The sequence below is a fragment of the Diceros bicornis genome, chromosome 12 (assembly GCF_020826845.1).
Source record: "Diceros bicornis minor isolate mBicDic1 chromosome 12, mDicBic1.mat.cur, whole genome shotgun sequence".
NCBI classification, from domain to species: Eukaryota; Metazoa; Chordata; class Mammalia; order Perissodactyla; family Rhinocerotidae; genus Diceros; species Diceros bicornis.
The window spans coordinates 28,666,072-28,690,839 of record NC_080751.1 but is presented as its reverse complement, the minus strand read 5'-3'; the positions used below and the strand labels follow the sequence as shown (position 1 = coordinate 28,690,839).

The window sequence follows — 24,768 nt, the reverse complement described above, 5'->3', positions numbered from 1 at the left end:
TTCAGTAGATGAATGGATAAATAAACTGGTACAGCCAGACAACAGATTTATTATTCAGTGCTAAAAACAAATGAGCTAATAAGCCATGAAAAGACTGAAAGGAAATTTAAATACATATTACTAAGTAATAGAAGCCAATCTGAAAAGGCGACATAATGTATGATTTCAATTATATGACATTCTGGAGAAGTCAAAACTATGGAGACAGTAAAAAGATCAGTAGTTGGCAGGGGTTAAGAGAGAGGGAGGGATGAATAGGTAGAACATCAAGGATTTCTGTGGCAGTAAAACTACTCTATACGATACTATAATGGCAAACACATGTCATTATACATTTGTCCAAACCCATAAAATGTACATCACCAAGAATAAACCCCAATGTAAACTATGGTTTGTGGGTGATAACAATGTGTCAATGCAGGTTCATTCACTGTACCAAATGCACCACTCTGGTGGGGGATACTGACAATGGGGGAGCCTATGCATATGTGGGGGCAGCAAGTATATGGGAAATTGCTACCTTCCTCTCAATTTTGCTGTGAACCTAAAACTACTGTAAAAAAATAAAGTCTATTAAAAAAAATAAAATACTAGGAATGCCAAGATCCAGGACTGTATGACAGAAAACCACAAGAAAAAAAGTAAAATAAAGTAAAAACAGACTCAAGGTGATCCAGATTATGGGTATTAGCAGAAAAATATTTTAAAATAACTATGAAAGAAAATAGAGAAAAAGATGGAGAACTTCAGCAGAGCATTAAAATCTAGTGTAGTTACACTAATAGCTAACAAAGTAGACATTAAGGCAAGAGATAGTATTAGAGACGAAAAGAAACATTTAATAATAATAAAAGGGAAAATCCACAAGGAAGATGGAGCAATCATAAATTTGTATGCACTCTAAAATTAAAAATAGCCATAGATCCAACAATTCCACTTCTAGGTATATATCTGAAGGAAACAAAATCACAATGTCAAAGAGATATCTGCACCCCCGTGTTCACTGCAGCATTATTTATGATAGCCAAGACATCGAAACAACCTAAACGTCTACTGACAGATGAATGGATAAAGAAAATGTATACATATGTATATGTATACATGTATAATACGTATACACAATGGAATGTTACTCAGTCCTGCCATTTGTGACAACATGGATGGACCTTGAGGGCATTATGCTAAGTGAAATAAGTCAGACAGAGAAAGATCAATACTGTATAAACTAACTTACATATGGAATCTAAAAAAAAAAAAAATTTAACTCATAGATACTGAGAACAGATTGGTAGTTGCCAGAGGCAGGGGATGGGAGATGGAAGGAATGGGTGAAGGTAGTCAAAAGGTACAAACTTCCAGTTATAAAATAAATAAGTAATGGGGATGTAATGTACAACAGGGCAACTACAGTTAATAATATTGTATTATATACTTGAAAGTTGCTAAGAAAGTAAATGTTAAAAGTTCTCATCACGAGAAAAAAAATGTATAACTATGTACAGTGATGTATGTTAACCAGACTTATTGTGGTGATCATTTCATAATATATACATATAACAAATCATTACGTTGTATACCTGAATCTAATATAAAGTTATATGTCATCTATATCTCAATAAGAAAAAATATTAAAGGGAATTCTTTAGTCAGGAGGAAAATGATTCTAGATAGAATAGAAGGATAGAAATGCAGAAAGGAATAAAGAACACTGGGAGAAATAACTCTGTGTGTGTGTGTGTGTGTGTGTGTGTGTGTGTGTGTGTAAAAATACTGACTTTAAAAACAACAATAATAAAGTTTGTCATTTTTAAATACAGAATTATAATGTGTGAGAACAATAACACAACAGGTGAAGGGGGAGAAAATGCATTAAGGAGTTTTAGATCCTTGCATTATAAGGAAATTGGTAAAAGAAACAATGTATATTATGCTATATGTGTGTTGTAGTCTCTAAAGTTACCTCTAAAAGAATAGTAAAAGAATGTGTAACTAATAAGTTAATATAAAGACAAATATTATAAAATTATTAATTAATTCAAATGAAGGCAGATGAAGACAAAAAACAGAACAGGTGAGACACAGAAAACATATAGCAAGATAGGTCAATATAAAACTAAAAAAACTGGGTGATGTCAGTGAAAATGGCAGTCAAAAGTTCCTAAAATTCTCCCCTCCATAACAGCAACAAGAAAATTGACCTCAAAAAATGTCAGAAAAAAAGAAAGGAAATAGTGAGGTGATGCATGTGTTAATTAACTTGATTGGAGAGATCCATTCATAACGTAAATGTATATCAAATCATCACATTGTACACTTTAAATATATTACAATTTTATTTGTCAATTATACCTCAATAAAACTAAAAAAAGAAAGAATAAATAATAAAATGTTATATGTTCAGTGAAAATATGGTAACATCTTACTGTGTACACAAAAATGTTATTTTTTCCAAATTATATTTAGTATTTTACCTTCTACGTCAATTTTTTTATGATGATATCCCTTTAATTCATAGCCGCAATAAGGATCAGATACTCTACAAGGACACACTTTGACTAAAAACAGGTATAACATATATAGCTAAAACTGCAAATATATTCAGTTGAAATGTGTAAAAAAAAGCATCTCTACAACATATTTTAAAATAGACATACTTATCCCAACCAAGAGTTCCTATCTCTTCAATAAGGCTTGAGTAGAACTGGGGAGGAGGAGATGGCGCATACTGCTCTTGTTTATTCTTTAAAGCAACTTCCTGTTGAAAAGAAAAAAACTTCAATCAGCTATGGAATGCTGGACAATGAACTGTTAGTACCTAACCACAAAACACAAACACAATTTTGTAACCTCTGTGCCTAACTAAAGTGTCCATTATTTTGATAGAAAATCTAGCTGAATCATTCCCCTTCTCATAAAAAAAGAGGCATGAAAAAGTTAAAGGACAGTGCTGAAGTTCATGTAAAAATGCCAATTATTGTATCATTCAAACTTAAGACTTTAACATTCTCCTAGACTACTATGACTATCAGAGATGAAAAAAGTTAAAAAAAAAACAACTCATCCTCAAGGCTTCACTATTTTTCTACTCCTGTGGACATAATATTTGTTAGAAAGAAACATATACCCTTAAAGAAAAGCCTGAACTCTAAGTACATTGCCTAGACTGAGATATTTGTATACACACCATTATGAATTATATCCTTACAAACAAAAACTCTTCATTATCACAGTAACTGCTTACTTGCTAATTCCTTTCACTGAGTTACATTCTGTATTACTCCCAGACCAGGTAAGTGTTTTCCCATCTATCTGGCTAGATCACAGTCCCTTTCCCTGGTAGGCCCGTCTATGATATCTTTAAGATGGTTTATGCTCCCCTAAACAAAACTAAAATTTATATTTTTTACAAGCAATACAAACATCACTAGAATTGCTGAGGCTAAAAATTATCAATTACTTCAAAGCTGTTAACCCAGACAAATATCTTACTTGGAAAGTAAAAATAAATCTACAAATAACATAGATGTTCATATGGTCTGGATTATCAAAAGATACTATAAAAAGTAAAGAAATAAAATTAAGAAAAAGAAATCAGATACAATAAGAAAATCAGATGGGATCAAGTATAAAAATTATAAATGCTTCTGATAAATATAACCCTAATAAAAAGTATAAGTTTTTATTCCTTTATGTAAATGTTTATTAATCCTTACACTTGTTTCTTTTAACAAGAATAGGATACTATTAAATTGAGGTAATACTAGAAAGAATAGATTTTACAAAACAGCATTTCAAAATCAGGACTATAAACTGAAATCACTTTAATATAGTTCTAAATCTGCTTTAGGATTAAAAAAATTATAATAATAATAACTGTGAAAGCAGAGTGTAAAGCCCAGAATGTCAATTTGGATTTAATCAGAAGGTAAGCTCCTAGACGATAAGGAGTATACTGCTTTCTTCACAAACTGAATACCTAATATTATCTGTAAATAGTCTGATGGTCCACAAAAGTAAATTTGTACTATTAAGATTATCCTCTGTCACTAAAAACATAAGTCAGTATAGTTCCTGTACTTATACATATATTCAGAAATATTAATTACTGTTATCTACATACATTGAAGGTAAAAATAAACTTGGATAATACTAAAAATGTATTTTAATCCTAGGTTTATGACATTTGTAAACTCTGCCTTCTACCTTGGGTCAGACAAGTTATTCCTATTCTAGAACCTTAACAGAAAAAAGGGCAGAGGCAGAGAAGCAAAGCATTCTTCATGGAGGAGGCAGAGGTACATAGTAGAAAGAATACAGGCTTCACAAACAGAGGTTTTAGATCCTAACTTTAGCATTTCCTGGTTTTGAGGCCTTAGGCGCTCAGTGACTCAGCTCTGAAATAGGAATAAAATAACCCACCTCATAGGGTTCTTTTAAAACATAGGTAATTGTTCATTTATTAAATATATACTGAATTCCTACTATATAAACTCTTAGTTATTACTAGGAAACTCTGTGGGAGATGTACAAAATTTCCCGAATAAGTTCAATAACTATTGATTTCATTTGGGCATCATTCTCAATACTTTTATCAGCAATTATATTAGAGAAACTCTATTAGTGACAATACAACAAATAAAGGAAAAATTCTTACATTTTTAGGTACATCGTGATAAATGTGCAATAATATCACCAACTCTGTCCATAATTTCTTTAGAAAGCTAAAAATAGGATTTCATTTTATTCAAAAATGCAATAACAAATATACTATTGTGAATCAGAGATCAATCTCAATATTTTACTTTAGTTTTAAACTGAGTGTTTCTTCAAAATTAAATGACCAAGAGAGCTGTGCTTACAACTTAATAAAGTTAGTGTCAGTAATAAGAGCTTAATGGGACACAGTCCTTCTATTTGTATAGCTTATTAAAATTATGATAAAAAGATAAAAGCAACTTTTCAAACTTTTTTTCCAACGTCAAAGGAATGTAAACCAAAATACGCTTCACTTCTTCACCTTACCTATTTTAAGGTTATTATATTTTGGACTTTGACAAAATTTACAATCAATTTGATAATCCTTATTATTTAAGGTTTATAAATTTATAAACCAAAATTTAAACTTTAGAAATTGACTTTAAATTCTTTACTCTGATCCCAAATAATTTCAGAGAGCTGTTATGAGGATTAAAAAAAGGACTCAGAACAAATCTAGCAACTAAGCTCTTAATATGTGGTAGCTGCTGCTACGAATAAAAAGGTCTTAAAAGAACCACAAAGAAATATCAAACTGCTTTCAGTTTTTAGTAGCAATATTGGTACTGTGATTTTGTAAAACAAATTAATATATAGAGAGAGGAAAAGCATAAATAAAACATAATAAAAAACATATTATGTTAATATTAGAAACCAAGATTTTCAGAGTAAGAGAAAAAAGACAAAAGCATAAAATCAAAGTAAAAAACCCTAAAATGCCAAATCTGAATTGGAAATATCTATATAAACTCTTGATTAATTATTCTTTTTCTAAAAAGTATTTTTTCCTAGCTTTGTCCACTGAAAAGACCCAGAAGGACTAGCAACGAGCACTCCAGTTTTCAGATTGTGGCATCCAAATACCATTTCCTACAAAGAAACCACAGCTCTTTGAAGAAATAACTGATTCAGTTCTGGGATAGGACGGGTCAATGGGCCCAAGGCAACTGGTGTCAGAAAGCAAACTTGGGTTGCGTTAAAGGAACTCAGGAGCAAACATGAAAGGGCTTACACTGACCAAAAATGGGACAATTTAAGTATCAAAAAGAATAATGATTACAATGGATTAAAGTTAATCAAATATATAAAAACCCATGAGTTCATAATGATACCAAAAAAAAAAAGTAGTTCCCATTGACAGCTGCTAAGCACCAACTCATTATCCTAAAAACTGTTTTTTTTTTTTAAAAGGGGGGAAAAAAGCACATATCCTATCTCTCCAGTATAACCTATACCTCAAAATAACCAAATAACTAACGAGGGCAAGTTCTTCTCTATAGATTTTTCAGCTAATAAATATAGATGATGGAATTTTAAAAATCACCATTTGTAATCTAATGAAATAGTAGATATAGGCGATGACCATCACTAGATGCTAAAATCATTAGGTGAAAGGCTGATGGGAAACTTTCTACTGGATGGATCTAAACCTATTGCTCAATCTTAACTTTACTAAAAGAGGAATTATCAGACATCATGTGCCTCCTGATGCAATATAAGGACAGAGCACAAAGTATTCTTACCAGAACAAATGAACCCAAATCTGTTGAGACCTCTAGATCTAACTGCCAGATTACAAAGAAGGTAGAAGAACATGCTAAAAAATACCATGAGCATCTAATAAACCAAACCCAGAATGCAGGAAATTTTATAGGTCACATAATCTGATTTATTCAACAAGTAGATGGCATTAAAAAAAAAAAGGTGGGAGCAAGAAGAGGTGCTACCATAAAAGACTTAAGAGACATATCAACTAAATATAATGTGAGGACCTTGTCTGAACACTGAAACAAACAAAGCAGCTATATGGAATTATCATTAACTTTGCTGAGGTTCTAAGAGTATATTTAAAAACAGACAAAAAACACTGAGTTGTTAGAGATATACACTGACATATTTATAGAGGAATGGATATGATGTCCAGGATTTCCTTTAAAATACTCCAGTCCCTTTCTCCTAAAAGAGTAGGGGAAGAAATATGTTCCGCAAATGAAGTTAGGTCAGGGGCCCATGGGTATTCACTATAGTCTTCCCTCTTCTTTTGTTTATGTTGAAACCTGCACAATAAAAAGTTTTTTAAAAAATAATACAATGTGTATAGAACTAAATAATCAAGTATTTCATAAATAATTAACTGAATAATCAACCACCATATGTAACTGTATGTATGTAATAAAGCCTAACGTTTTTCAGAAATCTGCAGCTGCAATATAATTTGCAATAGAAATCTGCAACACAATTTGCAATACAAAATTACTTATACGTTCTATTACATCTTCAAATGAGACTATCTAATCTCTCCTTAGATATTAAATTCTCTGACAGACCAAGAGTACATTTTATTTCTTTACCACCTGCCCAAGACTGGTGTCAAGTGTAGCCAGTTCAAGAAAAGTACCATCCAAGTATGCACACAGCAAAATAAAATATTAAATTACTGGGAGTTGCAAAGTTTTAAATTCTAATCATCTTAGTTTTTAAAGGAATGACAGAAACAATCAAGACTTACAAACAAGTTAACAGTGTCAGAAAACAAATTCTTACCAAGACCATCTTCAGCTCCATCATAAAGCTCAGTAGATCAGGAGAGTGCTGCATTCTCTAGATCAAAACAACATTTCCAATTAATTTCATTTGTACAATGAATATTCCTTGGACTGAAATTGAAATAAAATACAGGTCCAGGTAAATGTGAAAAAAAATATTAGCTATATCTACATCTGAAAAGTATAAGAATTAAAGTATTGATCCATCATCCCTACTATCTCTATCAATTTCATTTTGAAAGAGTAATTAAAGCCCTCAAATCTATTTTCGTGAGATATACTGAATTGTGTAAGAATGTCACTTAAAACCTCACACACTCCTCTGTTCCTTTAGCACTGTTTACCGCAAAGTTTAGCAAATCTAGCAAACCACAGCCTTATTTAAAAAAAAAAGAAAGTGGTATGGGAGTACAAAGAGGAGCATAAAATATAAAAGTCAGATAAATCTATAAAATTTTAAAAATCTAGTTAGAGTAATGAATTAACAATTATTATTCAATACTGTCTAGTTTTATTTTTTTCTTAACCTTAAAGATTACCTATCATTGTTATTTTTGTCCTTTCACAATTAACCCATATTAATTCAAAAGGAGTCAATCTTTCAATAAAGTAAAACCTGTTATAATGAAATGGCAAAAAGGAAGTAAGCTCTACAGTAGAATGAATATTTAAGAATTATGGTTCCATTTCCTAGAAATCCTTCATTTTTAAAATAAAATAACTATAGAATAAAAGAAAACAAAGAAAATTCTCAAGTTTAAAATTGTTTTCTTAGATAAAACTCTAGATCGTTTTTCTGCTTGAAATCAAAATATTGTATGTGTGTTACTTTTTGTGATGTGCTACACTATCACCACACAGTTCTGAACCAAGTCAATATGTTAACCTGTCCTCTCTTTAGATGAGAAAAATTATAATAATAAAGACATTTCAACAATGGATGAGACATGATTCACATCTTAACATAGCTTTGAGTGGGCACATGTCTGTAGAACAAATCGCTGACTTTCCCTTCTTCTATACAACATTTTCCCTGCTTAGTTTACTAGAAATAAGTAATAAATTAAATCAAGGGTCTGCAAACTACAGCCCAGAGGCTAAATCCAGCCCAATACCTGTTTCTGTAAATAAAGTTGTACTGAAACACAGCCAACCCCATTCATTTACCTCTTGTCATGGCTGCTTTGGCACTACAAGGGCAGAACTGAGTAGCTGCAACAGAGATCTTACCGCCCACAAAATTCAAAAAACTTACTATCAGACCTTTCGCAGAGAAAGATTGCTTGGGCCCCTTGACCTTAATATTTACTTAAGTTTAAAATGATATAAGGAAAGAATAGTAATATCCACCTGGACTTTGGAATAAAACAAAGACTCGGGGCCGACCCCGTAAGCCCCGTGGCATAGCGATTAAGTGCGAGTGCTCCGCGGATCCCGGCGCGCACCAACACATTGCTTGTCAGGCCATGCTGTGGCGGCATCCCATATAAAGTGGTGGAAGATGGGCACGGATGTTAGCCCAGGGCCAGTGTTCCTCAGCAAAAAGAGGAGGATTGGCATAGATGTTAGCTCAGGCTGATCTTCCTCACAAAAAAAAAAAAAAAAAAGACTCGATCTAATACAGGGCTCTACATAACCAATTGAAAGGGAGGTAGGAGATTAATAAGTAATGGAGACTTTTTCTAGGAATGCTTTTGGTGAATTGGTGGAGAGTAACCAAGTCATAGACATTATTATTATACTTAGTCTTTTCTTTTTTTTTTTTTTGTGAGGAAGATCAGCCCTGAGCTAACATCCGTGCTAATCCTCCTCTTTTTGCTGAGGAAGACCGGCTCTGAGCTAACATCTATTGCCAATCCTCCACCTTTTTTTCCCCCAAAGCCCCAGTAGATAGTTGTATGTCATAGTTGCACATCCTTCTAGTTGCTGTATGTGGGACGCGGCCTCAGCATGGCCGGAGAAGCAGTGCGTCGGTGCGCACCCAGGATCCAAACCCTGGGTGCCAGCAGCAGAGCACGCACACTTAACAGGTAAGCCACGAGGCCGGCCCTATACTTAGTCTTTATTAACAAGTTTTTTTCAGGATATTTAAATATCTCAAGAGATTTATTTCTTAATCTTCAGTATACAATATAAATAGTCACTGTGGATGGGGAGGGAGCAGTGGAGAGAAAACAGAGAGAGATAATTTAAACAACCCCTTAAAAAACTGCTGTAATTACACTGTCAGCAATGACAGCCTACCTTCTACAAATCAAAGTTTATCTCCTACATCTCTTTGTGGTTCAGTAATGCTTTATGTGAGAGTGACTGTCACTGTCAGTTATCATAGATAATAACCTGCCTTTAAGAGAGAAAATACAGGAAATCGAGAAAAACATACAAATGAATAAAGCGTCAAAAGAAATGCAGTTCCACTTATATTTATTTTTCTAAAAGAGGCATTTCATTATTTTCGGTTGCTTCAGTAACAGTGATTTTTTTTAACTTTCTCTAATCTTTACGAAATTTTCCGGTAGAGGAACCTAAACGTTAAGAACAACTAAACGGGAGGGGTGGGCGAAATGGATGAAGGTGGTCAAAAGTAAAAACTTCCAGACAGAAAAAAAAAAGAATAAACTAATCTGCCTATATCTCACCTATGCTGCCTTTACATCAACTCTCAGTATGTATATAGACATGATCCTACATGATTCCCACCACACCTTTTCTGTTGCTAATCTAGAACCATGATCCCTTTTTTGCCACAGATATCCTACAACTCCTAAATAGGTCCTGGGATTTTTTTGTAGCACCACTATTCAGGCTCAGCAGAAAAAAAATCACTCAGAAAGTGATGGATGTGGGTAAGGGTGAATGCGTTTGAAGTCCCAAAAGTCTCAAGGATGGAAATCAGCTGCAACACAAATGCTGCCTGGAGATGTGCTAAGGATTCTGAGACTGAAAACATTTTATATAACATATGGATCATTAAAATATTTGATACAGATATAACCTACAAAATGCAGCAACTATTAAACCACTTTGTTACAACATTCTGCAAAGTAGATCTTTAAAAAAGAGTAAATTTAGTAATTTCTTACCCTCGCTTAAAACATAAACCTTTTAAAGGACTTACCTGTTGTATTATTTGATGGTATCCATTAAGTACTGTTCTCAGCTGCCAACTACATAGTAATCTAAAATTGTAATAGAACAAAATGGTTTGCTCATTGTTGAGAATTGAAAGAAAAAACTTATTTGTATGCTAACACAAACATGCATGTACATAAAAAAGAATGACATAAACATAATTCTGACAAGTTAATAAAATTTTTACCACTGATACTGTTGAAAGTCTCGTCTTCAAACTGTCGGTACTCATTTTATTTCAAAATATAAATAACTGCAATCAGTAAATGACATGCAAACAGTACATCTTTTTTTAACTTTAACATATCCAAAGCAAAGTCTTCTATTGAACTAGATTCTTCTCCAAGGTAGATTAAAAAAAACCAATAGTTTTGATCATAATATACAGAACTTGTATTTGAGAAAGCATATGTAGCAATATAATCTTCAAATTCTAGATTAATGTAACTAAAAGGATATATACTTTTAACTGTGTAAGTAGTGATAAGTTAATGTCCATCCATCTACTGGCTCACCTCAGCTGTGCTCTCAATATTGCTAGATAAGTAACTCTTCCAAGCATTGCTTTTACTTACCTAGAAGGAGAAAGCCTCTCTCCCGACCACGGTCTTTTCAAACCATCATGACTCCCTCCATTCTTGGTCTCTCACCCCTATCTCCTCTCTTAGCGGCAGAGCAGCTCATTCAACTGCCCATGGGAAACTCCTCTCTAACTGTACTCTCCATCCCTTGCCACTGACCTCATCACATCTATTCATTAATTATCCTGTTACTGTGGTACCCTTATTTTCTGCTAGTATTTCCTCCTTAATATATTAACTTGCTCAAGCAAATCTCACCTGAAAAAAAAACTCTTCCTTGACTTCAAACCCTTTCTAGTCACTCCTTTTCTTCAAAGTAGTTTATACTGTTTACATTTCCTTTCTACCCACTCACCCACTCCAAAACCCAACACAACCTGGCTTCTGCCACTACATGAAACCTATTCATATCTAACCTGATCTCTTCAAAACACTCAGCACCTTAACCATTCCCTCCTTAAGCCTCTCCTTATTAGGCTTCAGAGACAACTGAAGATTTTCCTCTTACTTCTCTAGTCACTCGTCTTCTTCCAAGTTCCTCTTTATTTACCAGTCTTTTAAATGTTGGTATGCCCTCAAGGTTCTGTCACTGGCTTTCCTTCTTCACCCCACACACGCAGGTACTGGAAAGTCTATCCATACTCATAGCCCTAAATCCCATGCCTACTGTGACTTCCATATCCATCTCCATTCCAAGTCTCACACTCGAGTTCCACACCAATACACTACTACCCACTAAATATCTCCTCCTGATATTTCACACACAATATGTCTTAAAACAATTTCTCTTCTACTTCACCATCCACGACCTCTCCTCTGTTTTAATTATCTGAGCCAGGAACTTGGAAGGCATCCTCTGCTCCTCTTTCCCTCTTATCTCTCATTTCTAATCAGTCACAAAATCCTGTCAATTCTACTCATAAATGTCTCTGGATTCTTCCTCCACTCTACCCCCAGAGATATTTAGGAGCAGAAATAAGATTTTGGGTGCTACCTAAATTTCCAGTCTGTCTCTTGACATTCCTTGATAGGCTCTGTATAAATAGTCCATGTTGATACCTAATTTATACCAGGACTTAACTGATAATATGGGTCTTCCCAGAGACTGAATATGCACATAATTAACATCAGTCAAAAGCTGAAAACAAAGTCTTCTAATTCTTTTGTATTCTCCCTTTATACTTCAGTTCAGTACTTGTTAGTGAAGTTTACACAACTGCTGTTCACTGTTCTTTAAATGAAAAAAAATTAGAGAATTAATGTGTTACCTTTGAAAAGCACTTCAGCAGCAAGAAAAATCAATTACAAATGCACAGTGATTTAGAAAATCAGAAATGTTTCTGGTTGACTAATAAGCATTTTAGGTAAAACTCTAATAACTAGAATCAGTTTATACCAAATTAACTACCTGCCCATCCCACCAAGATGCATGTCTATAACAACACACCACATCACCTTGCATTCTTCAATTGTAAATCTTCAGGCAACAATATTCTAAGGTGGAAATCCCTTCCCTGTAGAAAATATTGAAAAGGTTCACTCAAATTTTCATCTTTCACTTAATGTTAAGAGAAGTTAAGCACAGAATCACATAGAAAAGGCAATGTTTTCCTTTAGTTCCTAAAAGGTATCAACTTGATCCAAATCTTGATACTTGTTAAAATATAGGCAACAGAATATTGCATTGGTGGGAAAATAACTCAAAAATGTCTATCAGAAACTTTGTAATTATTGGGAAATCAAAAGACTAAGATAGGACTTTGTTTTTAAAGAGAAAGTCACTCACAGAAACATAAGAAATACTAAGAAATTGTTAATGTAGACATAAAGAAGAAATTTAAATGCTATTTCTTAGGAAATAAATTCATGAAAAAGGAAATTCTTTCAAATTACTTTGAATATGGAAGAAAAAAGTGTAAAATAAGAATATATAATACACTACAGGCTTCATATTTTCAATTTTCTAAAGTAGAATAAAATGAAAATATATTTAGTTACACAATCTAAATATACAGACAAATATTTTCATAAATCAGAGTATATCTAATTCTCCCATACTCACTGACCTTTAATAAATAAAATCGCTAACATACAAAGTTATTTTAAATATGCACTACCTATACATTTGAATATACCAAATTTTACTCAAAAGTCTTTCTAAGGAAAGAAGGACTGTTCTGAGAAATATATTCAGTTTTACTTTCTTGAGAAAGTGAATGGGTAAGCCGCTTAAACTTTATACCTTAAATAGGATAATACACGTGAAATCTGAGTAAAGGTAAGCATAAAAAGACAAACAGAAATATAATCTTTTACTCCAACAGTATAAAATAAAAAAGAGTAATAAAATTCTCGAAAAACAATTACCATGAGAATTTGACCACAGTCTCCCTCAAAGCAGTTTCAAAAATAGAGGAACACAATTAAATGTACCCCATAACCTTTACTTTCACAGTAATATTACAGTTCTGACTTTCATTACATTTAAATGTCCTTTAAAAAAAATGAAACAAAATGTACTACTGACCTTTTCAAAAGGTCAAGTAACAATAATTCACTATTTCATTAAAGCACTAAAAGGTATTATGTAGTAACTTCAACCTAACTTTATAGACATCCCACACATAGGTGTAAGAACAATCTGGAATTCAAAATTTACATGAAAATAGTAAAACTACTCTACTGATCTGCTCTCTGAAAGAATAAAATTCCACAGTCCCTTATTTGCAAAATCCAGCCATTTTAAAAGGTCAAATGCCATGTCACATGTCATAATACTTTTCTGACTCAAGAAAATGTCCCAAATTAGCTTTTTTTATTAAAGCATATAAAAAATGTTAATTGCTCTCAAAAAGCAGATTTTCCAGACTTACAGGGAACAAAAGTACTGACAGTTGCCTAAATCTGAATCTTGCCATACATCCTCCCAAAAAACTATATAGATCAATATTAAGAACAAATAAAACCACAAAAATCCCACATTTCCAGCAAAAATCAGAAGTCAGAGAGTACTATAAATTTCAAATTACCTATAGGAAGAAAAATATAAACCATTTTCCAGTGGCTTCCACTCTGGGGCTGCCACAGCAAGTTCTTTTAGAGAGGTAGGGGGTTCAGAAAAAAATGCAAGGAGAAGAAAAGAGGGGATGGGACTAAGAGCAAAAATAATAAAGAGATCTGGTTAATCATAGCACTGACTACAAGGAGGGGATTTAATATGAACACAAAAGTCAAGGAGCTCATCTTGGAAAAGAAATGTAAGAGTAGACGATAGTAAAAAGGCAGGTAGAGAGATCCTTCAGAAACTGGGTGTCAGAAGGAAAAAAGAAGAGAGGGAAAATTAGGATCTTATATAAAAAAATAAAAACACTCAAGTCCTCCCTCAGCACTAACAAAAAAACATCCATTAAATAAACTACACTTTGCTTCACCAACAGAAGAGAGTATTCTTGAACTAGGGATTTTACAAACTATTGCAAACAGCTAAACTGTTCACAAACACGGATATTGTCTTCATCAATGCCAAGCTACTATGAGACAAAATCAGAATAAGAGAATCAAAACATTTCAGGTGATGACAATTCCCCATGCAAACAAAAACCACAAGGCATAAACAAATTACAATATTGAATTATATATATTATTAAAAATTGCACTCAGATTCAGAAATTTAAAAAGAACAGAAATTATAAAAAAAATTAAGAAAAAGACAAAATAATATTAAAATGGGAGAATAAATTAATAGGTGCTCAAGAGACAACAGAGTACAATAAAAATTTCATAAGAGGCAAAGAAAAAGCAAGAACATTACCAAATGAGAAAAAAAATTAAAGACCATCAGAGAAAAGCAGCTGAAGTGGAAAACAAGCAAAGAAAATCCAATATACAAAGAACTGGAGACCTTGAAAAGGAAATCAAAATAGTAGAAAAGAATATTTAAAATTATAATCCAAGTATATTTTCTGGAAATTCACATACTGAAAAGGACAACTGGACACATGAGAAAAGTTACTCATAACAACCCACTCTGAGATATATCTTAATATACAGACTTTAAAAATAAGAAAAAAGTCCATAGCTTCTAAGAAAAAGATCAAATAACTTACATGGGAAACAGAATAAGACTGGCATCAGACTTCTCAAAGGAAGAATTCTTTTTAAAAAAGCAACAATGGAATAGAACTTTTAAGAAACGGAAAGGGAACTTCTTTAGCCATGATGGAATAACAGGGACAGGATTTACCTCTCCACATTAACTAAAAAATTGGACAAATATATAAAATAATGATTTTCAGACATCAAACAATAGGCAGTACAGGACACTGACCCTTGAAAAAAGGGAAACAAATGAAAAAAATCTCTGTAATTGTCCAGGCTTACTGCCTGGAGAATTTTCAGGCTGCAAGGCAAGGATGGAGAACCACAGAGGGCCCAACATTCTCCAGATCTGAGAGAAGACAGGGGTGAGTCAGGGGAGGCCAAGGCAAGTAGAATTCACAAGGTACAGTACCAAAGAAGAGAGAAATACATGGAGAAGACAGACACACAGAGAGTAAACCTAGAGAACTTCAGAGGATTCCTCAAAAGGAGTCGTCAGCTAAGTAGCGACTGCTGCATGGATGTGAGAAAACCACCCAAAGCTGGGGAACCATGAGAATGGAGCATGCAAAACAATACTGGAGCTCATATAAAGCTGAGAGTAGTCATGTTCTGACCAGCCAGAGTGGAAAAGCTCGTACTGTAAGAGCCATCAAATCGAGTACTCAGAAGAGTATTGCCTTAATAAAATAGCAAGGCCAAATTAGTCTAGGCTAACGTCTATTCTGTTTCTGCCTAACAAAGATTAAAAGCAAACCTTGAAATGATCAAACTGTTTCCAAGTAATTTAACTGCAGCTTAGAACAAATCTCAAGAATATTTAAGAAAATAAAAAATATTTAGCCGCAACAGGTAGAATGCACAATGTCTGGCATCCAATCAAAATATATCAGGTATGCAGGGAAGCAGGAAAACAATCTTTCACAATAAAGAGAAAAACAAAAAGAAACAAATACAAAAATGGCAGATGACAGAACTGCTTAAAAAAATTTTAAAGGTTATAACTATATTTCATATGTTCAAGAAGGTAGAGGAAAGCATGAGCATGCTAAATGGACACAGGAAAGATATAAAGAAAGACTCAAATCAAAGAGATGAAAAATAAAATGTCTGAGAAGAAAAAAACGCTAGATGGTATTAACAGCGGATTACACCTTGCAAAAGAAGATATTAGTGTACCTGAAACACAGAAATAGAACATCCAAAATAAAACAGAGAAAGAAACTGAAAAAAAAAAAAAAGAACAGACTATCAATGAATTATGGAACAACTTAAAGTGGTCCAATATGCATGTATTTGGAGTCCCCGATAAAGGGGAGAGAGAGACAAAATAATTTTTAAAGAAATAATAGCTGAAGTTTTTCCCAAATTAAATGAAAATACATACTCACAGATCCAAAAAGCTCCACAAACTCTAAAGAGGAAAAACATGAAGAAAACTACACCAAGGTACATCATAATCAAATTAACAAAACCAATGATAAAAAGAAAAATCTTAAAAGCAGCCAAAGAAAAACAACACACTACTTACAAAGGAACAAAGATAAGAAAAAGTAGAGATTTCTCATAGGAAATAATGCAAGACAGTGAAGCAACATTTTTAAAATACTAAAGAAGAGAAAAGTCAATCTAGAATTTTATAGTCAGTGAAACTATCTTTCAAAAGATCAAATAAACAATTTTTCAGACATAAAAGAGCTGAAAAAATTCATCAGTAGCAGACAAGCACTACAAGAAATGTTAAAAGAAGAACTTCACGAAGAAAGTAGATGAAATGAGATAGAAATCTGGATATACAACAAAGAGTACCAGAAACAGTAAATCTAGAGGTAAATATAAAAGACCTTTTTCCTTATTTTTTAAAATCTCTTTAAAGGATAATTGTGCCAAAGTCAGAACAATCTGAGCAACAAATAAAGTAGTATTGGATTATAACCCAAATATAAAATAAATATCCATGAAAATATACTGACATAAATGATGGAATTAAGAAATGGGGGAGTTAAACCAATCTCCCATGTAGAAAAAATCCAGATAAATTATACAGATATTCCACCTTAAAGGAGGAGGAACATAACTCCCCAATACTTAATGGGGGCTGCTCTTAGTGACTTCCTTCCAAGAAGTATGGCATGGAAAGGGAAAAAAAGAGCAAGTTTATAGTAGAGAAACAAACACTACTTAAGCCAAGTGATCAAGGTCAACATCAACAATCAGAAATCATATTGATAGTATGTATCTTTGATATGATGTGATGAAATGGTAAACTTGGTGATGTTCCTCTCAAAAACCCATAACACTAGTCTAATCATGAGAAAAACATCAAATTCCAGTAGAGTAGTACCCTACAATATACTTGACTAGTGGTCCTCAATAAAGAGGGTCATTTCATAATCATAAAGGAGTCAACGTCATCAAAAACAAAGAAAAGAGTCTAAGAAACCATCATAGCCAAAGGAAGCCAAAAGAGATATGATAATGTGGTATCCTGGATGAGATCCTGGAACAGAAAAAAGTAGTTAGGTAAAAACTAAGGAAATTTGAATAAAGTATGGACTTGAATTAATAATATGTACAAATATTGGTTCATTAATTGCAACAAATGTACCATACTAATATAAGATGTTAATAACGGGACAACTGTTTGTGTAGGGAAGGGGATGGTATATGTGGGAATTCTCTGCACCATCTGCTCAATTTTTCTGTAACTCTAAAACTGTCCTTAAAAAATAGAAGTCTAGGGGCCGGCCCAGTGGCATAGTGGTTAAGTTCCCACACTCCATTTCAGCAGCCCGGGGTTCGCTGGTTCAGATCCCAGGCACAGACCTACACTTTGCTCATCAAGCCGTGCTGCAGTGGCATCCCACATACCAAACAGAGCAAGACTGGCACAGATGTTAGCTCAGCGACAATCTTCCTCAAACAAAGAGAGGAAGATTGGCAACAGGTGTTGCTCAGGGCCAATCTTCCTCACAAAAAGTCTATTAATTTAAAAAAATATAATTGTTTAAAAAAAGTCAATAACAGTGTATGGAGAGGATTATAAGATAAATAGAAATAAAATATATGACAACATTAGCACAACAGCCAGGAGATGAGAAATAGAAGTATATTGTTTTAAGATTCTTATACTGTAAGGGAAGTGGTATAACAGAAAGCAGATTATAAGTTAAAGATGTATATTGTAAACCCTAGAGCAAACATTAAAAAAAGAAAAAATAATATAGCTGATAAACCAATAGTGCATATAAAATGGAATTCTAATATTACTTACCATGACAGGTTTAAGATATATACTATAAACCCTAAAGCAACTACTTAGGGGGAGGAAAAAAAAAACAAAAACAGCTGATAAGCTGACAGAGGAGATAAAATACAATTATAAAAAAGAATTCAATTAATATAAAATGCAGAAAAATAGGGAAAAGATAAAAAAATAAAAGAACACATGGAATAATTAGAAAATAAATAGCAACATATTAGGTTTAAACCCAACCAAATCAATAATCACATTAAACATAAATGGTCTAAACACCCCCCATAAAAAGCATTAAACATAAAGGCACAAAAAGTCATAAAATAAAGAATGGAAAAAGATAAACCATGTCAACACTAATCAAAAGAGAGCGAGAGTCACTATATTAATAGCAAAAAATACAGATTCCAGGGCAAAAATTATTACCAGGAATAAAAAGGGTCATTTCCTAATCATAAAAGAGTCAGTTCATCAAGAGAGCTTAACAATCCTAAAGTTTATGTACCTAATTAAAGAACTTCAAAATATATGGAACAAAAAGTGACAGAAATTAAAGCAGAAATTGAAAAATCAACAATTATAGTTGGAGATTTCAATAGCCTCTTTCATTAATAGAAGAAGTATACAGAAAATCAGTAAGGACATAGAAAACTTGAATAGTATTATGAACCAACTTGACACAACTGACATTATAAAACACTCCACCCAAAAGCAGCAGAATACACATTCTTTTCGAGTATACACAGAACACTTAGCAAGATAGACCAGACTGTAGGCCATAAAATAAGTTTCAATAAATTTAAAAGAATTCAAATCATATAGATTATGTTCTGTGACTAAATTATAAATCAATATCAAAAAGATATCTGGAAAATCCTCAAATACTTAGAAAGATGTATCATTCTTCTAAATAACCCATGGGTCAAAGAAGAAATTAACAAATATTCTGAACTGAAAAAAAAAGGAAAATACAACTTACCAAAACTTGTGTGATACAGCTAAAGCAATGTTTGAAGGGAAATTTATAGCACTAAACGTCTATTATACAGCAGAAGAAAGGTCTCATTATCAATGACCTAATTTTCTACTGAAAAACCTAGGAAACTTAAGATCAGAAATCAATGAAACAGAAAAACAAGAGAAAAATATCAATGAAATCAAAAGTAGGTTCTCAGAAGAGATCAATAAAATTTACAGGCTTCTATCCAGACGCATCAAGAAAAAAAAAGAAAGACGACACAAAATACCAATAACAGGAATGAGGACTGGAAGTATCTATAAAATACGTCCACAATTTCTTTGATACTTCCGTCTTTAAAAGTTGCTCCCTCATCTCTCTCCTTTTGAACATGGACTGGACTTGAGACTTGCTTCTAATAAACAGAATAAAGCAGAAGTAAATAAGTGTAACTTCAGAGGTGAGGGCGAAAAAGGCACTGTGCAGCTTTCTGCTTGATCTCTCTGCTGTATCACTCACCTAGGGGAAGCCAGCTGCCATGTTGTGATGATAGTCAGCAACACTATGGAGGTCTATGTGGTGAGGAACTGAGGCCTCCTACCAAGAGCAGTAAAAAACTGAGGCCTCCAGCCAACAGCTGTGTGAATGAATGATCTTGGAAGTAAATCTTCCAGCCCTAGTCAAGCCTCTAGATAACTGACATCCTGGCCAACATCTTCATTGCAAGTTCATGAGAAACACTGATCCAGAACCACCCAGCTAAGTTACTTCCGAATTCATGATCCACAGAAAAGGTGAGATAATAAGTTTTTGTTGTTTTAAAGCCATTAAGGTCTGGAATAACTAGTTATGCAGCAAAGGATAACCAGTACAGAGCGCATCATTACGGATCCCAGACATTAAAAGGATAATGAGGGAATATTATAAATAACTTTTAAGCCAATAAATTCAAAAACCTAGATGAAATGAACCAACTCCTTGAAAGAAACAAGCTATCAAAACTCACTCAAGAGGAAAGGAATAACCTGATAATAGAGAAAACACCTTCTTTTAATCACATACAGATCACTCACACACACACACACACAAAAGGATGAATAAGTTCCACAGAGTAGAATTTTCACAAACACTGTCTAATCACAATGCAATAAAACTAGAAAATAACAAAATTACAAATCAAAATAGACCTTCCATGAGAAAATTTTTTAAATCTTCTATTAAATAACTCCTGGGTGCAGGGGGACTACAAATTAAAATTATATAAGTTCTAAAAAATGATGATAAAAGACTACATGTCAGTATCTACAAGATACTTTTAAAATAGTGATGAGAAGAAAATGCAAAGCCTTAAAAACTTGTATCAATAAAAATGTGCTCTCACTGGCCAAATCTGGGACAATTTAAGCATCAAAATAAATAAGGGAAGTAATGATTATAACACACTAAGTAAACTATTTTTAAAATCATGAGTCCATTCTGATATAAATAAATGAGAAAGGGAAAACTACTCCTTATCATAGAATGCCAATTAATAAATATAGAAGAAATGATTAGAGTTAGAAATGAGCTAGAAAATCATCATTTGGCAACCATCACAGTATTAACTGACTCAAACAACGGATGCTACAACTAGGGTGTGTGTGTGTGCAAGACTTATTACAAAAGGAAAATCTGGCAGATGCCACCTTAAACAGGTGATCAGAGGTAACACCACCAATAATGAGACCTGCTGACGCCATGTGCCCTGATAAGGACACAACCTTCTTTCTGTCTCTAGCAATCTCTGCCAAAATTGCATATGATGATGATGAATTTAATAATGAGGAAACATCCGTCAAATCCAAACTGAGGGACATTCTACCTAATAACCAACCTGAACTCTTAAAAAATTTCAAGTTCATGAAAAACAAAGACTAAAGAACTATTCCAGATTAAAGATACAACTACATGTAACTGTGAAATCTTACATCAGACGGTAGGGGGCTGGGAAGGGGTATAAAATATTTAATTGCAACATTAACAAAATTTGAATTTGGACTGAAATTGGATAATGGTATTATATCATGATTAAATTCCCCGCTCTTGATAAACGTACAGAGGTTATGTATGACTGTGTCCTTGTTCTCACGAAACATACGCTGAAGTATTTAGGAAGAAAGAGGCCACTATGTCTGCAACTTAAATCTCAAACTGTTCAGGAAAATAATGTGTGCATACACCCACCCACATAAACACACAGAATCATAAATCAAATGGCATAAATGTAAAATGGTGAATCTGGGTAAAGGGTTTACTGAATTCTTCATACATTCTTGCTAGTTTTCTGTAAGCCTGAAATTATATACAAGACAAACATTTTTAGACAAAATCAGCTCCACCAAAAAAAAACAATGTTAAATTGTTTAGGTTAAGATTTCAATAAACTGCTTAAGGTAGGTACAAACTAGAATTGTAGCTACAGCAAAGGTCATAAAAAATTTAATCTAATCTCAATTCTGATGGCTACAGTTTTCTATGAGGCTTTAGCAGATACAGACACACAAAATACAAAATGTAATTTTGTAATGTCTCTTCAATTTTTTTAACTGTGGTCTGAAAGTGATTCATGTTTTCAACTAGGTAATTCAAGATTAGTACTTCCAATTAAGAAGGAAAAGGTGGATTAACTTTATTCCAGAAGTAATAATGAATTTTAACCTCTACTTTCTGTGATGGTCACAATGAATTTGAAGACAAATGAAGAAGTCCCAACGTACCGTCTATAACCGTTCCCTAATCACAGTGTATTCTGATTAGTTCTACACCTAATATTCTTAGAGGTGGGTAAAAATTTCATTTACCAAGAGATTTGATAATTCACTCAATATTTTTGAGATTATTTTGTTTTGAGGAGACTTAAAACATAGAGTAATTCCTAGGATATGTCCCCTATCTTCAAAAAATACGTGTTGGTGGGGAGTGAGTGAAACAGGCAAAGGGAGACAAAAGGTACAAACTTCCAGTTATGATATAAGTCATGGGGATGTAACATACAGCATGGCAACTATAGTTAATAATACTGTATTGCATGTTTGAAAGTTGCTAAGAGAGTAGATCTTAAAAGTAGATTAGAAGTAGATCTTAAAATTTTTCATCAAATTTTATTTCAAAAAAATAATTCTGTAACTATGCGTTGGTGATGGATGATAACTAGACTTACTGTGGTGATCATTTCACAACATATATAAATATCAAATCATTATGTTGTACGCCTTCAATTAATATGTTGTATGTCAATTATACCACAAAAAAGAGGCATGAAATATGCTTCTCTTTAAAGTTAAATTAAGTATTAAGTTTGCAAATACACAATATTCAAATGTTTTTAAAGGTGAAACCACTGCCTTAATCACTATAATTTAAGAGTTAAATTTTACCTCCATTCCCCTCTTTCAACACTGACAATGTCTGTTTTAACCAGGATTGCTGAATGGAGTGTTAATCAAGGTAAGGCAGAGCAATGCAATTATTCATTTTCCTTTCAGAAAATAAAAATAATAAAATTCTGAGAACAGAAAATTTTTATTGATTACCATGGTATTTTTCAAATTATCTGGTTAATTACTAAATTTTAAATTCATCATGACAAAACTGCATAATTTTTTGTTTCTGTGTGATAACTTAGTTCAAATAATTGAAAATTTGCATGTCTATAAGAGAGTCACACATACTTTCCCAGAAAATACAGTTCTGTTTCTATGTCAAATTGTTTAAAAAATGAGACTCTTTCTTTCCTCTTCAGAAGTTTCCCTTACTTCAGGTAGCAAATCAAAGCCTCAGATTAGTTGGTCATGTGTTACATTTTATAGATAGAAGGTACTGCTAACAATTTGATCTATTCTTGACCTATATTGCAAGTTCCCGGTGGTTAATGTATGTGTGGTTTCACCAGTCTGTCCTGGGGCAGAACTTGATAAACAATGTTAAAAGACAAAAAGAAAAAAAAAAGTATGTGTGCTGGTGCGGGAGAAGGCACGATATTGAGTGTTATAGGGAACAGAAACCTATATTCAAAATTCTAACCTAAGGTTTCTTGGCGCAATGTAGAAGGGAAAAATCCAGGAGTGGAGTCACCCTGACTTTAAGAGATTGTTTCGATCATGGACAAGTAACAACCTCTCCACCTTCCCATGCCTTGATTTACTCAACTATAAACGTGAAAAATGATTTTTTTAAATTTGTGCCTCAAAGGGCTGAGGATTTAGCGAGATCGTGTACTTAGAAAGCTGTTTGTAAACTTCAAAACCGTACACGTGTGTTACCACGTGTAAAGAACTCCACAAGGGAGGCCCCTTGGAATCAGCAAAGGTAATTAATTCTGTTGTCAAGATTTCCCACAAAATATCGCTACTCGATGTGCTCAGGAACACACGACTTAGCAGAGAGCCCAGTTCTCCTCCAAAATGTTTTTTCTACAGGAAACACGAATATAATTAGCACGGACTCCCCTGTGAACGCCCACCAACCTTCGTGGGGATGCGGGGTGTTAGCATCGAGATAGGCAAAAACTTGCAAAAAAAAACAAAGGACAGTTAAATGTGCGGCAGATGCTGAATTTGGAGGGAGGCACAACGCAGTCAGGGGGAGGGGGCGTGGCCCTCCGCCCCGCCCCCTGCTCACTCCGCGCGCGCGAGTTCCCTCCCGCCCGGTCCAGGTCTGCGACCCAGGCCCAGGGGTGGAGCCGGTGGCGAGGGACGGGTTTCCAGCAACGGCAGCAGCTCTCAAACCTCTAGTCTCCGAGGGGCCGTGACGCGCCGCCCCTCTCAATCCCCACAAGTCCGAGCCCCTCACCCCTCGGGTCACAGACTTCCCGGGGCGGAGCTGCGCCGCGAGAGGGAGGCTCTCCTAGCGAGAGAGCAACAACTGGGTGGGTACCTGAGCCGAAATGAATCCTTCATACACGGTTTTCGCCCGGTTCTGGGGCAGAAACAGCGGGAACTGGCGCAACAGGCTCGCTTCCGTCTCTGCCATGGCTACCGGTCGGTGGAGCCGCAGGCGGGCTATCGGCGGGCCGGGCTCGCACATGCGCAATCCCGCCTGCGCCCCGGACGCGGGAGACTGCAACCCGCGCATTGGCGGGAAAAAGCCTCGAGGATTCCGCGCGCGGCAATGAAGGTCTAGGGCTAGTCGGGCCACGCGGGATCAGGCCCAGCCAAACTAAATGCGGCTCGCAGGAGGCATCCTTGGCCCCAACAGGAGGTGGGCGGGAAGATAGTTCTCAGGTTCACAGATTTGACTAAACAAGATCATTCTAGCCTTGATTGTCCCAAGAATTGGGTTTTTTTTGTTTTTTGTTTTTTTGAGAGGAAGATCAGCCCTGAGTTAACATTGATGCCAATCCTCCTCCTTTTGCTGAGTAAGATTGGCCCTGGGCTAACATCCATGCCCAACTTCCTCTACTTT

General features: G+C 34.2%; 1 protein-coding gene across 6 annotated transcripts in view; it reads right to left on the bottom strand.

Moving 5' to 3' along the window:
- The window catches only part of FANCL (FA complementation group L), a 101,571-nt gene extending 77,207 nt beyond the window's left edge, over nucleotides 1–24,364 (bottom strand). For 2 of the 6 annotated variants that reach the window (XM_058551181.1, XM_058551182.1), the window contains exons 1-5: nucleotides 24,241–24,364; nucleotides 12,470–12,528; nucleotides 10,420–10,480; nucleotides 7,300–7,356; nucleotides 2,655–2,755 (exon numbers count right to left, since the gene is read on the bottom strand). In XM_058551181.1, coding sequence (XP_058407164.1) covers nucleotides 2,655–2,755; nucleotides 7,300–7,356; nucleotides 10,420–10,480; nucleotides 12,470–12,528; nucleotides 24,241–24,336 — 374 coding nt within the window. In that variant the 5' untranslated portion in view covers nucleotides 24,337–24,364. The other 4 variants (XM_058551180.1, XM_058551183.1, XM_058551184.1 and 1 more) reach the window with 4 other exon arrangements.
- Between the last annotated feature and the right edge of the window lie 404 nt (nucleotides 24,365–24,768).